Source organism: Botryllus schlosseri, chromosome 13 (assembly GCF_051294905.1).
Source record: "Botryllus schlosseri isolate E-star chromosome 13, Bs_hap1, whole genome shotgun sequence".
NCBI lineage: Eukaryota > Metazoa > Chordata > Ascidiacea > Stolidobranchia > Styelidae > Botryllus > Botryllus schlosseri.
Window position 1 is genome coordinate 3,786,044 of NC_137248.1, and position 22,371 is coordinate 3,808,414.

A 22,371-nucleotide genomic window follows, 5' to 3' on the forward strand; every position below is an offset into this window, starting at 1 on the left:
AGAAATTGAATGATCTACCTGCATTGGTATGCCTAAGTCGTAGATATGTGATAGCGCCCTTCACGTTGTGTAATCGCCTGGGATCGAATAGTTTACGAGCAGCAGTGGTCCTTCCTTACAACCTTGCACTTCTACGTAGGCCTATATGTATAAATGTAATTACAAATCATTCACTGTCATGTACACGAATCTCACGTAATCTAAATTGTAGAATGTGTGAAATATTTCAGCGTGCGACAGATTCCATTAGGTATTGTTTACTATGGAAGCATGTGGAATCTGCCTGTCACTGGCAACTCTTACCGCTCTTGTTGACGGGAAAGACAGGGATATCTCGATATCCCATGAAAGGGTTCTTCCAGCTGCATTCCACTCGTGGACTAATAGCACAACCCATCTTACAACGATCCTTATATCTGCTTTGCAAGTTCTATAACCCGGACGAAATAATCTTTACCCTCGACTGTCTGACCTTGTACAACCACTAAATATACTGGCATTCCTTGTTCATTCTCCCAGTTTATGAGGACAAACATAGCCCCCTTCCAGAGATTGCGTAATGACGAACAGCATCGTGACTATTCACGAGACCGGCATCGTAAGGGAGAAAAGGCCTGTTCTAAAGATAGTTCTTTTGAAATCAACGTGACTGACACATAAAGCGGACAGATTCAGGATAAATTTCGCATTAACAAGGTTACTAACAAATATTAAAATCAAAGCATACTCTGTATCACGTGAAAACTTGAAAGCAGGCGAAAACTGTATCCATTGCTGGATCTTACAGCGTCGCACAGCCAATCGTACGACAACGCGTGATGAAGATGACGTCATTTTAGTATTGCAACATAGTGGCGTAGTAAAATACCTGCAGCATCGCACGAAACAAAATACTTTTGCGATGACTCTTGAATATTTTCTCGGGAAAATAACCAGTGAAATATCGTGTCGGTATTGGGCTGTAGATTTGCTTAGAAACGGAAGACGCTCTTGGTAAAGCCATCGATAAATTCCGTCGGGGTTTCGAAGATATGTAACTTGCGATGTTGGTGTCAAGGCAGCGTTGTAAAGGCACCTTCTAGGTAAAGGAAAGTTACGTAGTGTATAATATATTTATATCGTGTAATTGGCATTCGCGATTACTCTGGTACTTTCAATTCGCGGTTGACGAGAGGTCAGAGCTAATTTATCGAAGTATGACCTATGACCTACATATCCAATTGTACATAGGATACAGAAATATGCTCGGTTCACGAATCCACACCGACTCACCCAAGTAGTATTGTTGACTGAACTTGATCCCCAAGAATATTTGTAACTCGATCTGCAGTATCTAGACAAGTATTTCAAAGTAACATAAGTTGCCAGCTGTACTCTTGAGTTACCAACAAGTTCTGAGCTTTATATGAAAAGTGTAAGATTATGTTAATTATATTATCGTTGCCCGGGGAGGATACATAAATTGAGTCATAGAGACCGTTGGTCAAATGCAAAGCAATTCACAGTGACAAGAATTTCAACCACATCAATTTGGAATGTGTCTTGTTTACACAAACAATCCAAAGTATGCCGTTCTCCTATTTTCTCAGTATCTCCATGGTGTTGGCGAGGATAACGAAGCGAATCGTTCTCTTTTGTTCATTATATTGTACAGCATATATGCCAAGTCACTGTGCACTACATGAGACGTATATCGCCGGTAAGAATGTAAATAATAACGATTTTGTGAATTACAACTGTTCAACATTCTCGTCTTATGCTGCTGATATTACAAAGCTGAGCATTTCTCATTTATTCTCATCCGATCAAGGATGTAGCGGTGCTTAGTGGTGTTTTAACATCCTTCTTTGACATTGTTTAATACCTAGCTCTGGTCTGTGCTGACCTTCGCACGCTTATATTTCTCATTGTGCTATTGCATCACAAGCAATACGAAATAGGAAATGTACCGAGTGATGTAAACAACCCGAGACACATTATATAAAGACTCTGACGTAACAGTGACTCCGCAAATTCGTCGTCGGGACAGTCATAGTTACCTGGCGTCTTTCGCCGATCATACAAACCCCTGTACGGTGAATAGCGTGCAAATTTATGATGTTATGACGTGATTTTTGTTGTTATGGTGTCCCTGTTGCAGCAACTGTGCAAATTCGGCAAAATCTCACTTTAAAGCCCTGCCGAATCAAAGTCTGTGGTGTACAATGTTACGACTTACGATAGCTGACATATAGCTGATGTAGCTCATACCTGTTATCCCAACGTTATTGAACATCCTATTATTGGTGTGGGTTGCGAATTTTTGCTATAAATTACCACGTCATAACACGAATATAGCCACTTTCACTATATTTATATTTAGTTTGCTTCCTCGTGACAAAGATTTTGAAATAAAAAACGGATGCGACCTTCAGAAAATATCGTCTGAAAAGTCAACTAATTACAGTCGTACTGATGCAGAACTAATTTTAGACCTCGAAATTGAAATTTGACTGGTTCGTGTTGTGATCATCATCATGCAAATCCTCACGAAAAATGTTTGTTCACGTGCTTATAGGTGGGTACGTGCTATATGAGGATGATCCATAACTATATTAAACTCGAATCAATTAATCGTGTTATGTCCAGTGATTCCCAACCGCGGCTCCCAACTAGCCTTCTTGTGGCTCCCATTGACGTTTGGAAATCCCACAAAAATATTAACAAAAAAATCATATTCAAAAATTATCCTTGCTTAGCTTGGAGTCCGGAGTATGGAGTTTATAATTAAGGGTGGAGACCAATTCCTCTGCTGTCGAGTAGCGATTCTCTACTCAGCAACGAATCGTTGTTAACGATTTCGATACTCAACTCACGCCGAAAAGTATACTCACACTCAAATGCGCTCGGATCGGCACTCAAAATTAAGTCAGCTCACCACCAGACTTTAGTCCAGGCGGTGTTACAACACATTTCCTAACGGTATCTGACCATCAAACCAATGGATCATTTGATGCATACAACAGGCCTAACAGCAACTTTATTGATGAGTTCAACCGCCGCATTGACAGAATGAATGCTTTCTTGCCCATGATGAAAATGTTTTCAAATCCCATTGCACAGCTTCGTGGAGGTACAGAACTTCAATATACAATTGAATAGTATGTTCAATTCATATTGAAATGAACCCGAATATTTTCGGCTGACACTCTTCAGGGGTAATCGTCAGAAACTAAAATAGAGATTTCAAAAGAACATCGTATATCAGGAGTCGCTTACTCACTATGGGTCGCGGGCCACTTTTCAAAATTCCTAGAGGCCGCGGGCCACATGACTTCAATATCGAGATTAAAATAGCCAACGCAGTTTAACTTCCACGAATGACAACTCGCTACGTTAGTACAATGCTGTGTTCTCTAACATGTGCGGCACAAAAGAAATAATATTTATGGAACAAACACAAATACAAAAAAATATCATGATCATCAATTTCAATATATTTTTAACTATGAGCTGCGGACGATATCTGACAATAATCTGTAGCAACTAAAACAGGGGTGGCCAACCTTTTTGCTATTCACGGCCGCATTTCGATTACTCATGTAGCCCGCCGCCACACTCCGGTGCATAGTGGTAATGAACTAACTGGGGCCAAATATCCACGTTAAACTCACCATGTCCATTGCCGGTACACTCCGGACTAATCTATTTACTGATATCGGCTTACTATGCGCACGGAAATATTGAATATAGTCATGTTATGAAGAGCGACAGGGATTCGTTCTGTAGTCGCGAAAAGCGCGAAAAATTATTCATGTTCATGAGTGAATTTCGTCATTAAATGTTAGTATAGTTTCACATATTATACCATCAAATATTTATCCTTTCTCATGTGATGAGATTCACCGGTAGAGTTGATGCAGGGGGTGTCTTCAAAAACTTGGAGAGAAGTTATTAATGATGTGCTGCATCTTTGGGTGGGCCAATTCTCATTAGTCCCCTTTGTTGCATGCAGTTATTTCTTTACCTCCCATTAGAATTGTCGGTATAGTAGAAATATATTGGATTCGCCCAAACGCAGGCCTGCCAGAAAAAAAATTAATTCGTGATGAGGAGAACACGATTAAAAATTGGTATTTCTTTACGGGGCGCATCATTTTCCTCTGCTGTTCGCATCTGTACTGTCTGACTCTGATTAAAAAGGACACTACTGTATAAAAATCCTAAATCAACTCGCATTGAAGCGCGCCTAGTGCGCAGAAAATTTCAAGAATAGTTCAAACCTCTCATCAGTTAGGGAGTCAATTCGTAAATTCATTTTGCATTATAGGCCTATTGACGGCCGCCAGCAGATCCTAATTGAATTGAGTGTCGACAACCGCATAATTTTCCCTCTACTGCCGCAGATTGTCCACCCCTGGATTAAAGAATCGATATTTGGTTAGTTATAGACACGGTAGCCTGTTTGCTGGAAACTTTCTCCACGCGCGTGGTCTTTTGGAGAGCCTGAAGTCGTTTATCAAGCGTCCCGGTCGTGGCAGAGGTGGGCCATTGCACGCCAAGGCAATATGCCTATCCATATCAGCAAATTATTCCTCCATAGAATGATATTACCATGCCGAACCGAAGGAATAGTGATATTGGGTACAGTCGAGAGAGATATGGTATTCTTTTTCGCCTGCACCATCGAGATGCTTTGACGACGGAGATGCGATACGGCCTTTATAGCAAGGTCATCTAGTCTGCACCCCAGTTTTTTTCTCCTCCATGCTATCCGCATGCGGCCGCGGGCCGCGTGTTGTTGACCCCTGTCGTATATCAACAATCGTATATAATGTGGCAACTGCTCCTAGTCATTTTCAACTTGAGTTGCTGAACATGCAGTCAGATATCGCACTCAAGCAATTATTGAATAGTGAAGACTTTACTCGAATTTTGGCGTCAAATTCCAGAGGCAAAGATTCCCAACTTGATAACCAATGCACAGTACAAACGATTTTCTATTGTTATCAACTTATGCATATGTGAAGCACTTTTTAACAAAATGGTCAGAATCAAAAACCAGTATCGCAGTCGATTGACCGATGACCACCTCAAGCAGCTACTGCGCACTGCATTCTCTGCAATTACGCCTCGCTTTGACACACTTCTTGAAAATCAAAGCCAATGCCAAGTTGGACATTAGATTGATTTTTTTTCTTGCTAGTGTTGCTATTCGTTGGTACGTGCTTTCACGCTTTGTAATTTTTGTTATTCTTGATGAGTATGTTCGTGCGGCTCCGGCTACTCTGAAATTTGAAATGCGGATCCGACACTAAAAAAGGTTGGGAATCACTGTCATGTCTGTTAACATCTATGACAAACACGGTCGCTGAAAGTATTGGATCCATTTTTGAAGAAAATTTGAGTCAACTTCCTCCGGTTCGCAATGATTCTCTGAGTAAACCTGCTGGAAGGAAATATCCGTTAACCGACAGAAATCTCCTGCAGCTCATCTCAATACCATCTAGCCAAATGCAGATGCACTTTCATGCTACTGGAACACGGCATAACATGAAAGTTCTATCATGTGGATTCCAAGATATATTTGCTCAATCAAAATGATTTCCTGCAAAGTAACTCGACACGACTCCACTACATCCTCACAGGCCGTTGTCATTTTAGTAGATCTGCCTTTACAATGTACCAGCGGGGCCTGCGATATACTTCACGACAATGGTTATCGCTAGATGTTAACTGTGTTATAGTGAGTCTCAATATATGACACTGAAGAATGTGATTATCACATATCTGGGATGTTGTCTATTTGCCCCTCTCCACCCTATAATGATTCGTCATGCAGTTATAGGGCGTGTTCTATCCCGGGCTTCTCAATGCAGAATGCTTCTCTGTAGTGTATATATACATACACTCGTAAATATACACTGCAGTTAACCGATGTGGCCTATATCATTGCCGCGGGACGTAGGTCAATGAAAACATCGTAGATATTTAATAGATCTCGTGTATCTCGTATCATCAATGTTTACTGCCACACGGAAGTAAATCTCCTGTCAAACAATGATCAATCAAAAGTTATAGTAACTCAGTAAGGATGACCAAATTCTCCATAGCCATTGCTATTTTTGGCAATTGGGTAACCAGATGCGAAATGTAAAATTTTGAAAATAATTAATATTTATGAAAGTCGCAAGCATGAGTTCTTAAACTCTGGGGTGTGTCCTGGTGTGTATATTCCATGGGTCAGCAGACTATCTTTAAGGTATCCTTGAAATCGAGCCCAAAAGGCCGAGTAATGATATTTTGCGTTGATGGTTAATTCGTGCATCAATCCACACAACCATTAAGAAGTAAATAATATAAGTGCCCGTGCGCCAAAAAGTAGGATTTGAGGTAGTAATCAGAATATGAAAAGCTGAAGATCTTCTTTTGAGGACTGGCAACAGTCGTTCCATCGACGGCTGCCGTTGAAGCTGATTTCACAAAATTAATTGGAAGAAAAATGAAATAAGAATGTGAATTTCGAAGCACTGCTTGAGTACAAACAGTTTAATTCGATTCAGCAGCTGTAATAATAATAATCAGCAGTTGTTGATCGGAACAGATTAGTTTTTTGGTCTTGTTGGTTGTTGGAACTGAGTAAATATTGTAGCAGTTGAATCCTGGGTCTGGACATATTAATAACAAAGAAGCTTGATCCAGGATCCATATTCATTCGGTGCTATGAGTGAGCAGCTCACGAATCATGAAAAAACATCGGGCTGCTACGTGACCGTTTATGTCGATACATCATGACGATCAAACAAAATTATTTCTGAAAGAGATTTGCTGCCTTGAACTTTGATGACACATAATCTACGTCTCTATGAGCCTCTTTAGCACCTCAATTAACGCATCAACAAGATGTTATAGTTGTCGAAACAACAAATCAACCCCCAAAAAGACGATGCGCTGTGATACATGATATTGAGAGAGAAATAAGAAAACCAACTTCAATAAATATTGCATACTTTTCAAGGGGTTATATACAGAGGTGGTCAGTAACGAAGTACTTCTACTTTTTGAAGTACTTGAAGTATATTTTGCCTACTCAAACTACTTTTTAAGTAGTTATGATTTTAGATTACTTCTACTTCTACTTGACAGTTTCAGATTTGTAGGCAAAAATAAGCGTAGAATGCCTACTTACTTACTTACTTACTTGTGAACCATAACTCCTACTTCTACTTGACTAGAAATTCCGGCGTTATATCTACTTCTACTTGAGTAGCGACGGTGACTACTTTGACCACCTCTGGTTATATATGATTTCAATGAACGTTCGTGGTTCACATTACAAGATTCATAAACGTATAAATTGTCACTGGGCGCGTAGCTGATGAAGAGATGTTTGTAAAAATAATCGGTCTCTCAGCATGTCTACAACAGCCTTGATTTGCTTCAAGGTAAATAATTTATTGCTATTCTATGATGTCGTGTGGGTTCCGTGGACAATGTCCACTGGACATATTAGCAATGATCAAGAACATGCAATATAATAGCATATGACACTTCAGCATGTGGGTTGGGTTAGGAGTAGATTTGGGGTCAAAGGGTTTGGGATAAGGGTAAATGTCGCGGTCTGGAAGGTGTGTGGGGGTTATAATGTCTCATGCTAAAAGTGTCACACGCTCAACTGCCGTTTTTCATGATGTCGCATGTTAAATAAGAACATCCGTCGATCGGATGGCATCCCCGTACTATCCGACAGTGAAAAGGCAAGGATTGTGCAGACCGGCTTTTGTTTATTTCACAAATTGATCACAATGTGCATATTCATAATAATCATAATCAAAGACTCTATTGTTTTCGTCCGCTCAAAACGTACAATGCGATGAGGCCTACACAAGACACAAGGCGAAGCAATGAACAGATGTAGCATGTTCAAGCGACCAGACGTCTCTCATATAGACATTGGGCAATGGGCATACATGCAAGTATCATACTGCAACGACCCGCTTCCGCATTCACACTAATGTCCCGTTCCTCTCTTTTACCGCCATTTCAACGCTATCGTCCGTATCCTTTGCGATCGAAACGTTGGGGTTACTACCGGTCAGATAACCGGGGTCCCGTTCGTCCAAAAATCGCGGCGGACCAATCTCGAAGCAGCCTTCGATCGAGAGCGATTTCTTCATCTCGGAGCTGAGAGGCGGTATACGGTCGCGAGGTACCAAATAGGTGGACAGGTTCAGCAGGTCGAGGAATATCTTGTATCTGTCGCTGTTAAGATAAAATCGGACGTAAGATATATATGGCTGACAATCGTATATATACTCTATGCTGTCAGCCTGCAAATTACTACTACAAGAGATGTGACGCACTTCTCAAATGTGGATCTGAAATGGTGGATCCAAAACAGGATTATTTGGGAGTATTATTATTTATTTTGATATTGTCACTACCGCCACCTCACGCCACAGTAGTGGTACATTGTGAATAACGAGACAATAAAAACAATAATAATAATTGCACGTTTGCCGATGTTTCTCTAAAATCGATTGACTAAATTATCGTTAAATTGTTCCAACACGTTTTAATTCTGAACAGCTTTACAGGTCCGAGACCTCGTTCGCCGTTCACCAATACTCATTATTCAAGCAATTTTTTTGACATGTCAAAAAAGTCAAAATTAGGTCAAAATTGTAGCGTTACGTCAAAATGTCAAAATTGTAAACGAAGTCAAATTTTTTTACAACCTCCATTTCGTTTGTATCGTAGCTTTTGCGCTGTCGGGAACATATCATTTGACATTTTACAGATTTTAGCCAACTTTATAAGTCTGCCGTTGTAGACGGCCCATTGTCTGTTCATCCTGAATCAAAAACATATTGAAATAAAACCAATAGATTGACATGGTGTTATGCTCAACGTACCGCAATATCCTAACTGAAGCCAGACTGCGCGGGCATTGCATGGTTCTTATATCAAGAAGCGCATTATGACAAATTGTGATGTAGACACCGTTGTCAGAATGAAGCAACACGGTGTGTCACCAGCACCAGCAGTGTACGCACGCACAACTTCAGTGCTATCGGCCAACAACTGCTACCGTTGAACGTTCTTTCTTCATTCTTGGCAAGCTACTTAGTAAGGACAGACACTTCCTACCCGAGAATGTAGGAAAGTATCTTTCGTTTTACTGCAACTGATTTTAATTATTTCTACCATAATACTTGGTGTGACTACTGGAATTCTTCATAGGGCCAGATTTCGTTAAAATCACGTTTTTTCATGAAATAATTTGTCAGTTTTAGGGTCCAAAAAGTTTTGGCGAACTACTTCGTAAGGACAGACGGTTCGAACTAGAAATGATAAGTAGTACATTTCTAACATTATGTGAGAAAACACCTAGTTCGCATACGTTAGGTAAAAGTCGGTCAATTTCGTTATTTAGGTCAAACAAATTGCCCTAGTTACATTAGGCCTACTCACTACTTTAATTGCCAGACCGCTGGAAACCAATTTACCTGCACGTGGATCTCAGGTATAAGTATCCCGACGAGCCTCCGGTTCCGACTTTACTGCCAACCATACGCTGTACCATACTCGTGTGATTATCTGTCATAAGAATGGTCGCTTCATGTTAAACTGCTCTGTAATATGGTTGTAAGATAGGGGTATTTATTATAGATTTCCACAATAGCGCTGATGCAAATCATGTCATCTCATTTTCACGAATTGAAATTGGTGTCGAATAAAGTTAATTTGGTACCAGAAAGTGCAGTTTACCTGATTTGCACAGTCATATTTAGTCGTATGTACGTCCCAAATATAATGCCAATGTTGACTGACATGTAGGCTATATATATTATATACTTTTTAGATTTAGAACTTTGCTTATAACTTACATCTCAATTTCATAAACTGTCTATCCAGGTCCATGAGAGATTGCAATAATTGGTACGGCAAATGAAATCTGGGTTCGTCCCGGTAGAAGAATATCATCAGCGCGCCCTATAGACGGCATATAGTTTGTTATTATGCGGCATGCTTTCGTGTGATGTCGCAAGCCTGGTGAGATTACTTGCATAGCCTGGTACGTTAGTCGACGTTCGTGCAATTTCAGTAAGTTGTTGTGGTGTTCCTCGTCAAATAACTCTGTGAAATTCTTCTTGGTTTTGTCATATCTCCACAGCATTCGTTCGCGAGCCACGTCGTCACACTCATCCTGCGCGACAGGTTTTCGAAAGATAATCTCAATGTGCGACGGCAGTTAAAAGTTAAGACCCTCGCCGATGAGAGATGAGAGAGAGAGAGAGAGAGAGAGAGAGAGAGGGAGAGAGCGAACGAGCCTTTATTTCCATCCAACCAAAATATATTAAAAAACAGACGGCAATGATGGTGGCAGAGAAAATATGCATGTACAGTATTTGGTATCAGATAAGAATCATTGATACGACCGTGAAGGTCAACTAGTCTGATCACACCAGCATCAAACAGGTACACTTGACTCTATACAGTCGGTAAGAAATGTTAGTGTGAAAAGGAAAATAAAAAAGAAAGTAAACGATGGTAAAGCAAATGATTATGAAGCAATGTCTGGGCAAGGTAGGACAATAGTGTTAATATGACGACAAGTGGTGACTAAGTAGGTCTTTTTTAATCTATTGTAAGGCAATTCACGGATATCTTAGGGTAGTTCATTCCAGGTGGTAGGTCCTGAGTAGTCGATAGATCTCTTAGTTAAGTTGCTATTGGGTGAGAGAGAAAGAATCAGTATCGGTAGCATACATTATGAAATTGAAATTGAGTGAGATATGATTTAGAGATAAGCAAGCAATAGACTGGAGATTCCGTATCACTATTTCATCAAATCCGATTCACACAGGCCTCGAGCATCTGTTACAGAAGTCCTTACACCCAAAACGTAATTTTTTTCAATGCATCCACGTTCACAATCATTTGAGTATATAGTGGAGTCAAATCAGTATTTCACATTGTGGGACACCTTCGAATTGTTAGCATTTCGATGAATTCAAAACAACACGCCACAAGATTATGATACGATAAAACGGTAGGAAAATGTCCAAACGATTTGGAGTAGTGTTTCAAACACACTCCTTGGCCTAAGACCCAACAAGATGTAAATAAGAGACATGCACATGGCGCAGTGACTGAAAAGTAACGGATGGTTGCATATAAAGGACAGGCAATGAAAATGAAGTGGCATGTGACGGAAGGCGAAGTTGATATGTCCGATCTAATAGTCCAGTAATCTCCAGCATTGACATATCATCATCGACTTTACATCATGTCGGAGCGGAAGCTAACGAGACTGAAGACGTTGTGGATAGTGTGGTGCAATCGAAATGAATAACCTATACATCCCGCCAATATATACGACGTAACGGTTCTTATACCGCTGTAACATATATGCGATACGATGAATACCGGCCCAGTGACCATGTCCTCCCTCACCGCATGAATACAGATACTGACTCCATTGGTCTTACCTGAGTTGCCAGTTTCATCTCGGCCAGCATGGAGTTCACGCTGACTTTGAATCTGCACCAGAAATCGAACGATCGCGCTTTGAGTCCCGGAGTCCTGCTGAGCCAGTCGTTGACGAGGTCGAGAAGGGATGGCTCGGATTGGGCCTTCTCAAGAAGCTGTCTTTCATTGTTAGGGAACGCTTCAAGGAAGCTTTTCCTGTCGTATGACACGCGAAGGTCCTACGGAACCGAGTTTTTCGCAATTTGATAATCGTTACCATGTTGCAAGGTCAAATATAAAATGTGAAAAGATGTTGGTGCATTGGCTACTCCGCTTCTAAACAGCCCTCAAGTTTACCGGATATAATGCCCTCGCCTACCAACACATGTCACATTAATTTAAATTCGGCAAAATCAGCAGTGATTCAATTAGAAATCGGTAGTACAGAATACAGATGTTATTCTGGTCGATAGTTTCTGGATAGCGTCAGCTAGTGTCCCAATTAGAAACATATGATCAGTGGCCGTACCATAACGTGCATTGCACTGATTACAGCAATAGTGAACACTGAGCGAGAGTTCAATCGGAACGTTCTGTTGATTCATCTCCGGCTCGGTGTTGAAATATTTTGAATGCGGTCTGGTGCATTGACCTTAGCAAAAAGATGGAACTTACATCGATGACACCAAATCGGATCTCCATCAAACGGAATTGATAGCTCTGGAATCCGGAGGCTACTCCCAAAGTATCTCTAAAACGTAAAGATCAATAGGAAATTCTCTGTACAACTACAATCTTCAAAATGTGCGGTTGATTCGACATGCTAACATAAACAGGAGCGTCTCGTAGAGGGGTAAATGCTAATTATTATATATATTATTCTTGAGCACATGCACGGGAAACGACAGTCTGGGGAAAAACCGGGTTCTAATCGGATTTTATAGGCGTAGCCGAACAGGGTCCAAATTTTGAAGATCACGGCACCGGTGCTCACTTCTCAAGCCTCGAATTAGATGCAAAGCTTGCCATACAAACGTAAATTCTGAAATTTTGATATACATTGTGCCGGTCGCAACATGTTCGTGCTGTTAGACGGCCCTGGTCCATTGTACCTTGTACATGTACATGTACATTGTACAACCATGCATACATATGTAGCACGGCTATTAGTAGAGTCAGGGTACCGAATGTCATTAAGTCATCAGGGCACATTTTCATCGTATTTGGCACTAATATCAATTGCGAATTTGCATTGTTTTCTTTTGTATTGAGTTGCGGGCTTAGTTCAAAGATAAGTCAAGCTGAGGCCCGTTCACAAACCATACAACTTGCACATCGCACTGTAAATCTAAAAGGTGGAAAAAATGGTAGGAAAATGGAGGAAGATACTTTTCCTTCTTTTATCCACCGTATCTCCACCACATATGGAGGAATTTAGAGGGTGGAAGGAGGGAGGAATCAATAGTCTACCCTATTTGGTGGAAAACAATTATTGACATGGTGGAAATCAGAAATGACTGTTCGCAAACTGTCGTATTGCCTAATTAAAACATGACAGTCGATACTGGCTTCTAGTTAATAACGTCATCAGACATGAATTTCGAGTCGAGTGTTGTTTTTTCACTCAATATAAAGTCACAGTCGCGTGCATTTGGGAATATTGTTAAAATTTTAAACATTTTTTGTTCAAGTGGTTAAACCAGTAAAGGGATTAGTAAATTTGAAAATATCTGAATATTAATAATGGATTGTGATAATTATTTCAATATCCTTCACGACTGTAGCATATCCAAAACCTTTAACGTATATTATTATTGCCAACATTCTCACCAATGAACCGTGACCGGCGCTAATTCAGCATCCGGGACTCTGGCAATTTCGAATGTACGCGATGCGCTCTCTCCGCCGTCAGTCAGTCAGTCAGTCGACAGAAAAAGATATTTATATTCATTGATTTTGAGTTAATCACAATTATGAGTATTGTTGATTTTAGTTCATAAGTTATGCCATCTGCCTAATCGATTTCGTATTGAGTACCGGTATCGCTCGTGACTAAAAATACAATGAACTTGCCATAAGCAGTTAGCAGTACCTGCGAGATGAGAATGATGCATCTGATGACCCGATACTGTTTTTCTGCTGATATCTTGTTTGGTGGGAAAATAATTCAAGTAAGCCAACTGGTGATTATAATGCAAGAAATAATCTAGGAAGAGTACATTTTTATATTCATGCATACCATAGGTATAGAGCTATTGGGTATTCAAACTGGTTCTGTATTTATAGTTTTACCATAGCCTTTATATAAGCCTTTATATAAAGGCTATGGTTTTACCATCATGCAGTAGCTGCACATTTACAATTTGGATTTTCATTGTTTGAATGAAAGGAACTCTTCTGATATCTTTCTGGCGTCACAATTTTCTTTTCTAGACAAATTCACAGTCACATTGTGGAAAACTCTGAAGTGAAATATTTGCTTTACCCCGACGATGAAAAATCATTTGTACCTTTAGATGCCTACGCAGTCGATGACCACCATCATGTCCGTTTAGATCACTTGGTGTGAGATGTAATTGAAAACTAATTGTAATTTGTAATTTCAGTCCTAAATAATTATGAGACTTTTAGTTACATTCAATACCAACAACAAGATCATTAATGTGTGCACAAAAGAGGATATACCATCATCTGTTGCACTGAAATTTGATTTGGCGCCGGAACTCTTGAATATTCAGTGTTATGATAAGGAGTTTACTGATTGGGTTGATCTGTCTGATGCTTATGTAAAAGACAATGATCGGATTAGAGTCCTTGTTACGGGTGAGTTTAGGCTTGACTTCAATTATCAATTTTTTCACCTCTATACCCAATTTTCCAAGAAAAAGTACAAAGCGTTTGCGACAGCAGCATCACTAACGACTCCCTAACTGTGGATTCATCTGAACGTGATGTGATGGATGATTCAGTTGAATCATTACTGGATTCATCTGAATCTATTGTGACGAATGATCCAGTTGAATCATCACTTTCACGTTCATACCGACGATGGCCTGTGGTCTACAACATCCCAACTTTTCCTCAATACCTGGTGCAACGCATCAAACACCTAGTACCTGGTAGCGCTCGCAATATTGTAATTCCATCAAGACTGAGAAAAGAGATCAGGACAATTCTCTTTCAAGATCTTTTACAATATACTTTGTAAGTATCATTCTATTCAATTCATCCATCGTAATTTGTTTTGAAATTCGTGCATGCATTTCATTAGTTTGGATAGATATCAGGTAACTATATGCCGATCTATCTAACAGGTACCCCACTGCGCGTCAGTATCAAGAAGTATGCTCGGCATTAATAAGAAACTACCCAGTTTTGAAAGATAATAACGAAGAAAATTCCAGCTATGTAAGTCAGCTGCATGTACCTGTAGTCCTGGGCAAATATCCATAGTCAACTGTCCTTGCCCATTACAGGTGAATTCCGGACTAATGTATGTTTTCATATCAGCGTATTATACGCACCAATATCGACGGCCGCCAAGACATACTAATTGAATTACGTGTTGACGCCCAAACAAATTTCCGCACATTGCCCATGCCTGATATAATCTATTCTTATTGACGATTTTTGGCGTATGATAAGCTTGCCAAAGAGTCCGGAAGCGCTGTCAATTAGCGAGTCACTGATGTCTGGTGAACAATTAAATACGCGCTGGTATTACGCAGCCTCGGCGACAGTCTTCGCAAATCAAAATGTCCCAACCTGCGCCACCTCGTAACCTCGTAAGTCGGCGCCTATGGTCTCTTTTGTCATGACTATACCTGTACACTGTACGCTGCTTCAATGTATTTCTGAAGGCAATTACCACAATTCCAGAATAACTACAAGATAAGCCAAGTCCAAGTCGTTACGTTCAATGTTAGGTTTTCAGTTCAATCCACTTTTTGTCAATTCTGCTAAAGTGATTGGCTCCCATCCAGAATACAGTAATTTTCCTCAGTCTTAACAGTTTCTGGCCCTATTTTGCCAAGTATCAGGACTCATACTCGAAATAACTATTTTTCGAAGTTGCAATGAAAAATTGATTCGAGTCGAGTCATTTAACGTATTTTTTTTTAAAGAATTGAGTCAAGTCGAGTCACCCACAAATCGCGACTTGAGTCCATGCAATGGAACCACCTCAAAGTCTGAAAATCGGCATTGTTCCCAACAATCGCTCGACAAAATTGAACATTGTTATGTTCATTGTGTCGTGGCACTGCCACTGTTGAAACAATGCCGATTTTCAGACTTTGCGGGCTGTTTAGGTTTTTTTTCTTGGTTTTGGTATTAGTGCCCTCTACAGAGTCGAGTGTAACAATAATTGCAATTTCTTCAGGGCTCGTGGCATATTGCCTTAAAGCAGAAGTTCAATGAATATCGAAGACCGTTACAAGCTAAATTGGTGAATCAGATGAAGCAGAAGTATGGTACAAAACGAAGGAATGTTATTGAGGAAGAAGAAACCAGCAGCTCAAGATGCAAAAGAGTCAGGGTTGTAAGTCCAGTTAATTTTTATCTTGGTTTTGAGATGAGCTAGTTAAATTCTAATTTTTCAGGATAATTTCTGTCCGGATCTTGTCGGAGATCAACACAGCATTGATAATCACATAAAAGATATACAACAAGAAGTTAAAAAGAGGGAGCCAAACCAAGTCACGCTCCTAGACCGAATGAAGAGGACCCACCAACACCGCAGAAATCAGATTTTAGAAGGGGCTCAGTTATCGGAGATACTCCTGATCTATCCATCACTATGGGATGCTCAATGGGTAAGTACAGTAGTCTAGAGTATGAATTGTCATTGCTACAGGTGTATCATATTTTATGTATATTAAGATGTTGAAAGAGGCTGAAACCTTGATTGGGTTTGATATTTTGAAGCACACAACACAGAGCCGCTACAATATAGCTCAAGGCAAGATAAAGTGGCCTAAAGTTCCCGAGACTATTCAAGGATTACTTGGTGAGAATATTATTTCATGAAATTGTGTGGCATTGCAAATTTTCCGCTAACAACTTTTTTCGAATGAATTCAAGTGCAGTGGCTCTCTAACTTCTGCCGTTGCGAGGCAATTGTAGAAACTTGTTTGACTTGCGCCGCACCAATAATCGTGGCTTTCACAATAACATTGTCTCGTACCAGCCGGTTACAGTTGGATTCATTTCCGAAAATTATACGCGTTCAAAATAAATATCGGAACACTAGAAGTAATCATCGATGGTTCTAATAACCTGCGTCTGCTTTGTAGGTGATGGAGTGGTGGATTGGCGTGCTGGTATACCATCCATGTTTGGAGAAGGATATGACAATTTTCTTCATATTGGAGAGGTAAGCTGTTCGTAGATAGATGATGTATTATGTATAATACACGTTGTTAAAACTAAACAGTTAGTTAGTTGATGGTAAACTAACTAAGGTTTTTTTTATTTGATTTTGAAAATTCAGTAGTTGTAGTTCTAGTTCAGTGGTTCTCAACCGGGGGTCCGCGAAGCATTTTCAGGGGTCTGCGAAGCCTCCAAATTTATAACATAGTTGATAACGTAATTTGTGTTTGTTTTTTTAATTAGGAAAATCACGAGGCCGCCTCGCTTCATTAAAAACTCCAAACTCACATCAACAGAATGGCCGTCTGATATGAAATATCCTGCTGTGAGACTCATTTTAATTGCTAAATTGCCAAGAGCCTACTGATAAAAATATTTTCAAGAAAAGTCATTTTTTGCACGCTCCCGTGGGGTCCGTAACGGTCCAAAAGGGGTCCGAGAAGACAAAAAGGTTGATAACCACTGTTGTAGCTGCTGATTTTGAAAATTCAGTAGTTGTAGTTCTAGTCTGGTTTCTACCTCGCCATCTCATCCGTGTAAGCGGTGTCTTACAAAATTCCTAGAAGTGGCCCGTGCTACAAGTCGGCAAATACGGAATGAAAAATAAATAATTCCGGCCCGGTGTAAATGACCATAGTGGTAGACCAGTGTTTCATAACCGAGTCACGAGTCAATTCATATTTCTGATATGCCCCAACAACTTCTACCAATAGAAAGTGTCAAAATTGCTCAATTAAATAGTTTCATAGACCTGGTACAGGCGTCGCATAGCTTTAGTAATGGATTGGAGCTCATGAGATTGAAATATATACTTCATCGTGACTGAAATATATACTTCATTGCGACCAAAGCAGACTGACTTGACAAGATTATTTTTAAAAGTATAAATCAAATGAGCAACACTTTGTGACACAAAGTCATGTTAATAACTTGTGCATTGGTAATATAAATTGTCCCATGTACTAAACCTATCTCGATATCATAATGATCTGAAGTCCGAAGATTTCATAGTAATATATCTTTCAGGTTTCTATCTCTCCATATCCAACGATGGTCTACAATTTGCAATGGAGCCTGCACTTGGATGGACTCATCTTCTCAAAAAACATTGAAAGTTTTGATGAAGCACTTGCTCTTCTGATCGCAACTCATTGGATATTTAACATCAAGTTTCAGAAGACTATCAAGCACACCCTCACCTTCATTTCGTCATACCTGCTAAAGCTGCCTGGCGTAGAGCTGACAAATTCCGTTGTGAGGACTACCAATATGTTGCCATAAACAATGGAACTGTCATCATAGTTATGTAGGGTTACCATACGGAGGTTCGAGCGGGTCATTCGGAAGTTGAGTGTAAGTGCCTACTTTCAATTTTAGTCAACACCACTAAATGTAAGTGAAAAGATGGTAATTCTGGAGTCATCACTCCCATTCAACACCAAAAGTTTTCCAGCAAAAAATAGCAAAATCTGCTGTCATTCTTGATCAACTAACTTTCCTGCATTGGTAAAATTGTCCTCCTTTTTCGATTCCGTAATATGGTAACCCTATAGTAATGACTGTTCGAATACGCCTAATAAAATGCATGAAATGCCATACTTGTATGTTTTTAATTGGATTTGTATTCTGCAGTATTGCATAAAGCAAAGATGTGTGGCAGCTGACAGCTAGGTTGGGGTGGAAGGTGTGTCCCCCATATAGGGTGGGGGGTATTACCCCATATAGGGCGGAAGGTAGTCCCCCATATAGGGTGGAGGGTATTCCTCCATATAGGGTGGAAGGTAATCCTCATATAGGGGGGACGGTATTCCCCCATATAGGGTGGAAAGTATTTCCACCATGATGGGGGGTGGAGTTACATTCCACCAGAAATGGTCAAAATGGTGAACCAGTTTTAATGTAGGAAATCTCCACCTTTTAGATTTACAGTGCGCAATAAAACAAATTCGAATTTCCATCAAATCTAAACACTATGGAGATTTTTTGTGCCTGGCGTCGCGTCACATAAACAGTTCCTGGTATGAGTGGTCGTTGAATATGACTAGTTGGGTGACTATTGAATGAAATGAGTTATAATATCATATCACGATGATATCTCATCGCATATTCTATTTAACATAGCGGCATACGTCAACGAATAGAACCGAATTTTAGGACATCACTCGCTTCAACTACATCTTTTGTTGCATATCTCGATGCGTGCTATAGAGGCTTCCTCACCTGAAGTCCAGAAAATCTTGTGGAGTCATTGTTTCCAGCACACCGAATTGATCGCAGCATAGCTGTTACAAATTTGGGAGTTGTTATGTTCCTCTTTACCGACAAGATAGCGTAATGGACGATGGTGGAGCGTCCGGCTTCTTGATCAGACCAAAGACCAGATTAATGATTATGATTAGTAACGCTGGTATCAATCACTTCCCCGCTTGGCGCTCCGCATTACCGGGATACAAGGTTACATCTGCGCCTTCCTTATCCAAGCGGCGTCTGTACATCATGCGCTCTTGGTATACATATCGTATGTATATATTTCATTAGTCGGTGTATATGCCGCAAAACATCAAGGACAAAAATGTACTGCGTCCTGTTTCTATTCTTAACAGCGAGACATACGCGTATAAATTCTGGTGCTGACCGTGATATGCATTCTTGTACTATAATTCTACGCCAGACGAATAACACGATGTTGCCGCTGGCAACAATACAATATTAAAATCAATTCTGACTCTCTACACATAACCATAGCCCATCGGTGTCCGGACAATACCGAGAAAACCATTACCGAGAATGCAATTACCTAGAATGGACACCACCGAGAGTGGACATTACCGAGAATGGACACCACTGAGAATGGACATTACCGAGAATGCAATATATGCAATGCAGGCATGTTATGCATATGCACAGGTCGTATGAGTGCATCACGGCGTTGCCACATTCGGTATCGATGCTCAGGTATAAATTTCTCGACAACGTCAGTCCCAGTAAGCTATATTCTTGACGACCATTTTCGGCAATGTCCGTTCTCGGTAATGTCCATTCTCGGTAATGTCCATTCTCGATAATAGCATTCTCGGTAACGTCCATTCCGTCACGCTCTCGGTGGCAATGTATTTCAGCCACAACATGGAGTGTATATAAATATACAATATACATGTATTGTATATACCTTCAAAATTGCGATCACGCGATTTAGCCTTGAAATAACGCAAAGACTTTTCCTTTCCTCCAAGTATTCCGCCGACAAGATCCTACTTATCGAGTCAATCTCATACAAAATCTGTCGAAACCACAACTCAAAAGCTGCAATGCAGGAATTGAGAACTTGCTTTCATTCTCATTCGGCAAGACCAAGTCAGTTTCACCTTGATGAGTTATGATGAATAGGTGTTCGTCGTGTACCGGTTTCTGTCCGTCGAGGGTACTTCTCAAGGTTTGCGCATTCAGTATGTTATCCAGCTGTCATATCAACCGATATATCACTTTTCCTTACCGACTAAACAGAAGATATGTCACACAGCTGAAGAAATTTCTGTAGCGCGCTCCTGTGCGGGGCGGGGTCTGCACTGCATTCAATCCTATCACAGAAGCAAGTGGTCATGACGAAATATGATTCTACTATGCCTAACCTATAATATGATCCTCACGATGCATATCGCGCCGCTGTTCTTACGGCATATAGGCCTACATAGAAAGACCCGGCGAAGAACGATTACAAGTAAGGCGAACAAAAATGCGGTAGAAAGGCGCCTAAAAACTTGGACCGTCAAAAAATCAAGATTGAACAGAATGAACACTGTTAATAGTGACATTAGCCATAGGTAGATGTCCTTGGTCGTTTCGACATCATCATATCCGTTTATTACATCGCATTGCGTCTTGCGCATCCCGCTGTCGGCTACATTGTGTCTCTTGAACCGATTGAAATATAAACACCGTGATCGTCCTGTTACGTAATTGCCGCAGTAATAAAATATATTTGATGCGCGGTATAGTGACAGATCAATAACAAATCAGTCAACCGGTCAGGTTGGTGATTCTACTGAATACAGGCGTGAATTATACGATGGATAGTACTCGGCCAGGTTAGGCAAATAATTTGAACACTCACGGAACCCGCTCTATTGAATCTGGAATTTATTAATACTACCGAGTTTACTGATTTTACAGCTGATATATGATCAAACTGGTTTTCGAGTATGCGCGCTGCGCGCGAGTGGAATAGTTCATCGTGGAATTACCTTGATATTCCTGATAACTGTGATCAGTTTATTTGAATTGCAATTACTTATCGAGAATCACATCGCGTAACAACCGTAGCTGTAGTGGTACAGTGTACAATAGGGCTCTTCAAAAATGATTTTTTTTCTCAAATCGTACTGGCTACTTGATAAAATTGTTAGGTTACCTAATTTAAGCCTACACACAAAATTTGGTTCAATTCCAACCAGTAACCGCTTTGCTACAGGAGAAGAAAGTTTCTATTTATTATATAAAAATAAATAATAAAAAAATTGAAAATTTTCTGTTCACCCCATGAAAGTGTTAGGCTGTCTATAGAAACGATCCTCACCAAATTTGGTTCAATTCCAACCAGTGGAAGCGGAGTTATTGCCGTCGAAAAATTTTGATTCTAATAAAATAGTATTTACGGTGAGCACAACTATAATAAATAAACAAGGAATCGGTCACCGTAAATACTATTTTATTCAAATCCAAATTTTTCGACGGCAATAACTCCGCTTCCACTGGTTGGAATTGAATCAAATTTGGTGAGGATCGTTTCTATAGATAGCCTAACACTTCAATGGGGTGAACAGAAAATTTTCAATTTTTTTATAATTTATTTATATATAAGAAATAGAAACTTTCTTGTCCTGTAGCAAAGCGGTTACTGGCTGGAGTTGAACCAAATTTTGTGTGTAGGCTTAAATTAGGTAACCTACCAATTTTATCAAGTAGCCAGTACGATTTGAGAAAAAAGGTCATTTTTGAAGAGCCCTAGTGTACAACCTATTGTGCGATGAACTTCGGTTCTATAAGATTGAAGAACGCATGCCTGCATGTAGTCCAATGTATAGGGGCTATGCCTTAGAAATCTATCGAGTATTCGCTATTACTTGTAAATATTTATGATAGGTCAAATCATCTTCATTCTGTATAGGACAAAATCCATTCTGACGCGACTCTCCCTGCCTTATGACCGAAGTCCTGTTAGCAACTCTGCAAAGAAATGCATAATGTTGGTCATCCCACGATAGAAACCTTTGAACACTTGATATTCCTACCTTGTTGTTGGCAATGTGAAATATGGACAAGCCATTAAATTTATTAGGATCTACCAAAATTAAGCCTCAAATGAGTGAAATAGAATATCCTGCTGTTAGGTTTCAAATGAAAATCTAGGCTAATACCATTAGTATACAGGCAGAATAGTTGCATAATTACATATATACGGTGGTCTATTGTTTCATTGATGATTAATAGTTTATTCGTGGAGTTCACGTCATTCTTCTGACGACATGCGTTAAATTGCATGCGATATCG

The 22,371-nt window shown here is 40.0% G+C and overlaps 3 protein-coding genes and 1 long non-coding RNA gene across 5 annotated transcripts; 3 read left to right on the top strand and 1 right to left on the bottom strand.

The window, feature by feature from the left end:
• Positions 1 to 556: 556 nt before the first annotated feature.
• LOC145454742 (uncharacterized) lies at positions 557 to 5,319 on the top strand. Its single transcript, XR_013920213.1, has 2 exons — positions 557 to 3,767; positions 4,070 to 5,319. It is a non-coding gene; the product is annotated as an uncharacterized LOC145454742 (long non-coding RNA).
• A 2,424-nt stretch (positions 5,320 to 7,743) lies between these two features.
• On the bottom strand, positions 7,744 to 22,299 carry LOC145454727 (tryptophan 2,3-dioxygenase-like). 2 transcript variants are annotated; one of them, XM_080332717.1, is made up of 11 exons: positions 22,113 to 22,299; positions 21,945 to 22,047; positions 20,190 to 20,283; positions 19,994 to 20,127; positions 19,045 to 19,106; positions 12,130 to 12,205; positions 11,475 to 11,693; positions 10,046 to 10,189; positions 9,870 to 9,975; positions 9,489 to 9,579; positions 7,744 to 8,241 (listed from the first exon to the last, which is right to left on the bottom strand). In XM_080332717.1, exons 1-11 carry the CDS (start codon positions 22,145 to 22,147, stop codon positions 7,986 to 7,988), a joined length of 1,320 nt encoding a protein of 439 aa, XP_080188843.1. In that variant the 5' UTR covers positions 22,148 to 22,299; the 3' UTR covers positions 7,744 to 7,985. The 2 variants fall into 2 exon arrangements, with proteins under 2 accessions (XP_080188843.1, XP_080188844.1); XM_080332718.1 differs by lacking the exon at positions 11,475 to 11,693.
• LOC145454168 (uncharacterized) lies at positions 12,802 to 16,036 on the top strand. The gene is made up of 4 exons (XM_080332187.1): positions 12,802 to 14,277; positions 14,337 to 14,658; positions 14,769 to 14,862; positions 15,836 to 16,036. Exons 1-4 carry the CDS (start codon positions 14,073 to 14,075, stop codon positions 16,034 to 16,036), a joined length of 822 nt encoding a protein of 273 aa, XP_080188313.1. The 5' UTR covers positions 12,802 to 14,072.
• Positions 15,994 to 18,420, top strand: LOC145454736 (uncharacterized). Its single transcript, XM_080332729.1, has 4 exons — positions 15,994 to 16,268; positions 16,336 to 16,462; positions 16,749 to 16,828; positions 17,851 to 18,420. Exons 1-4 carry the CDS (start codon positions 16,170 to 16,172, stop codon positions 18,103 to 18,105), a joined length of 561 nt encoding a protein of 186 aa, XP_080188855.1. The 5' UTR covers positions 15,994 to 16,169; the 3' UTR covers positions 18,106 to 18,420.
• Positions 22,300 to 22,371: the final 72 nt, after the last annotated feature.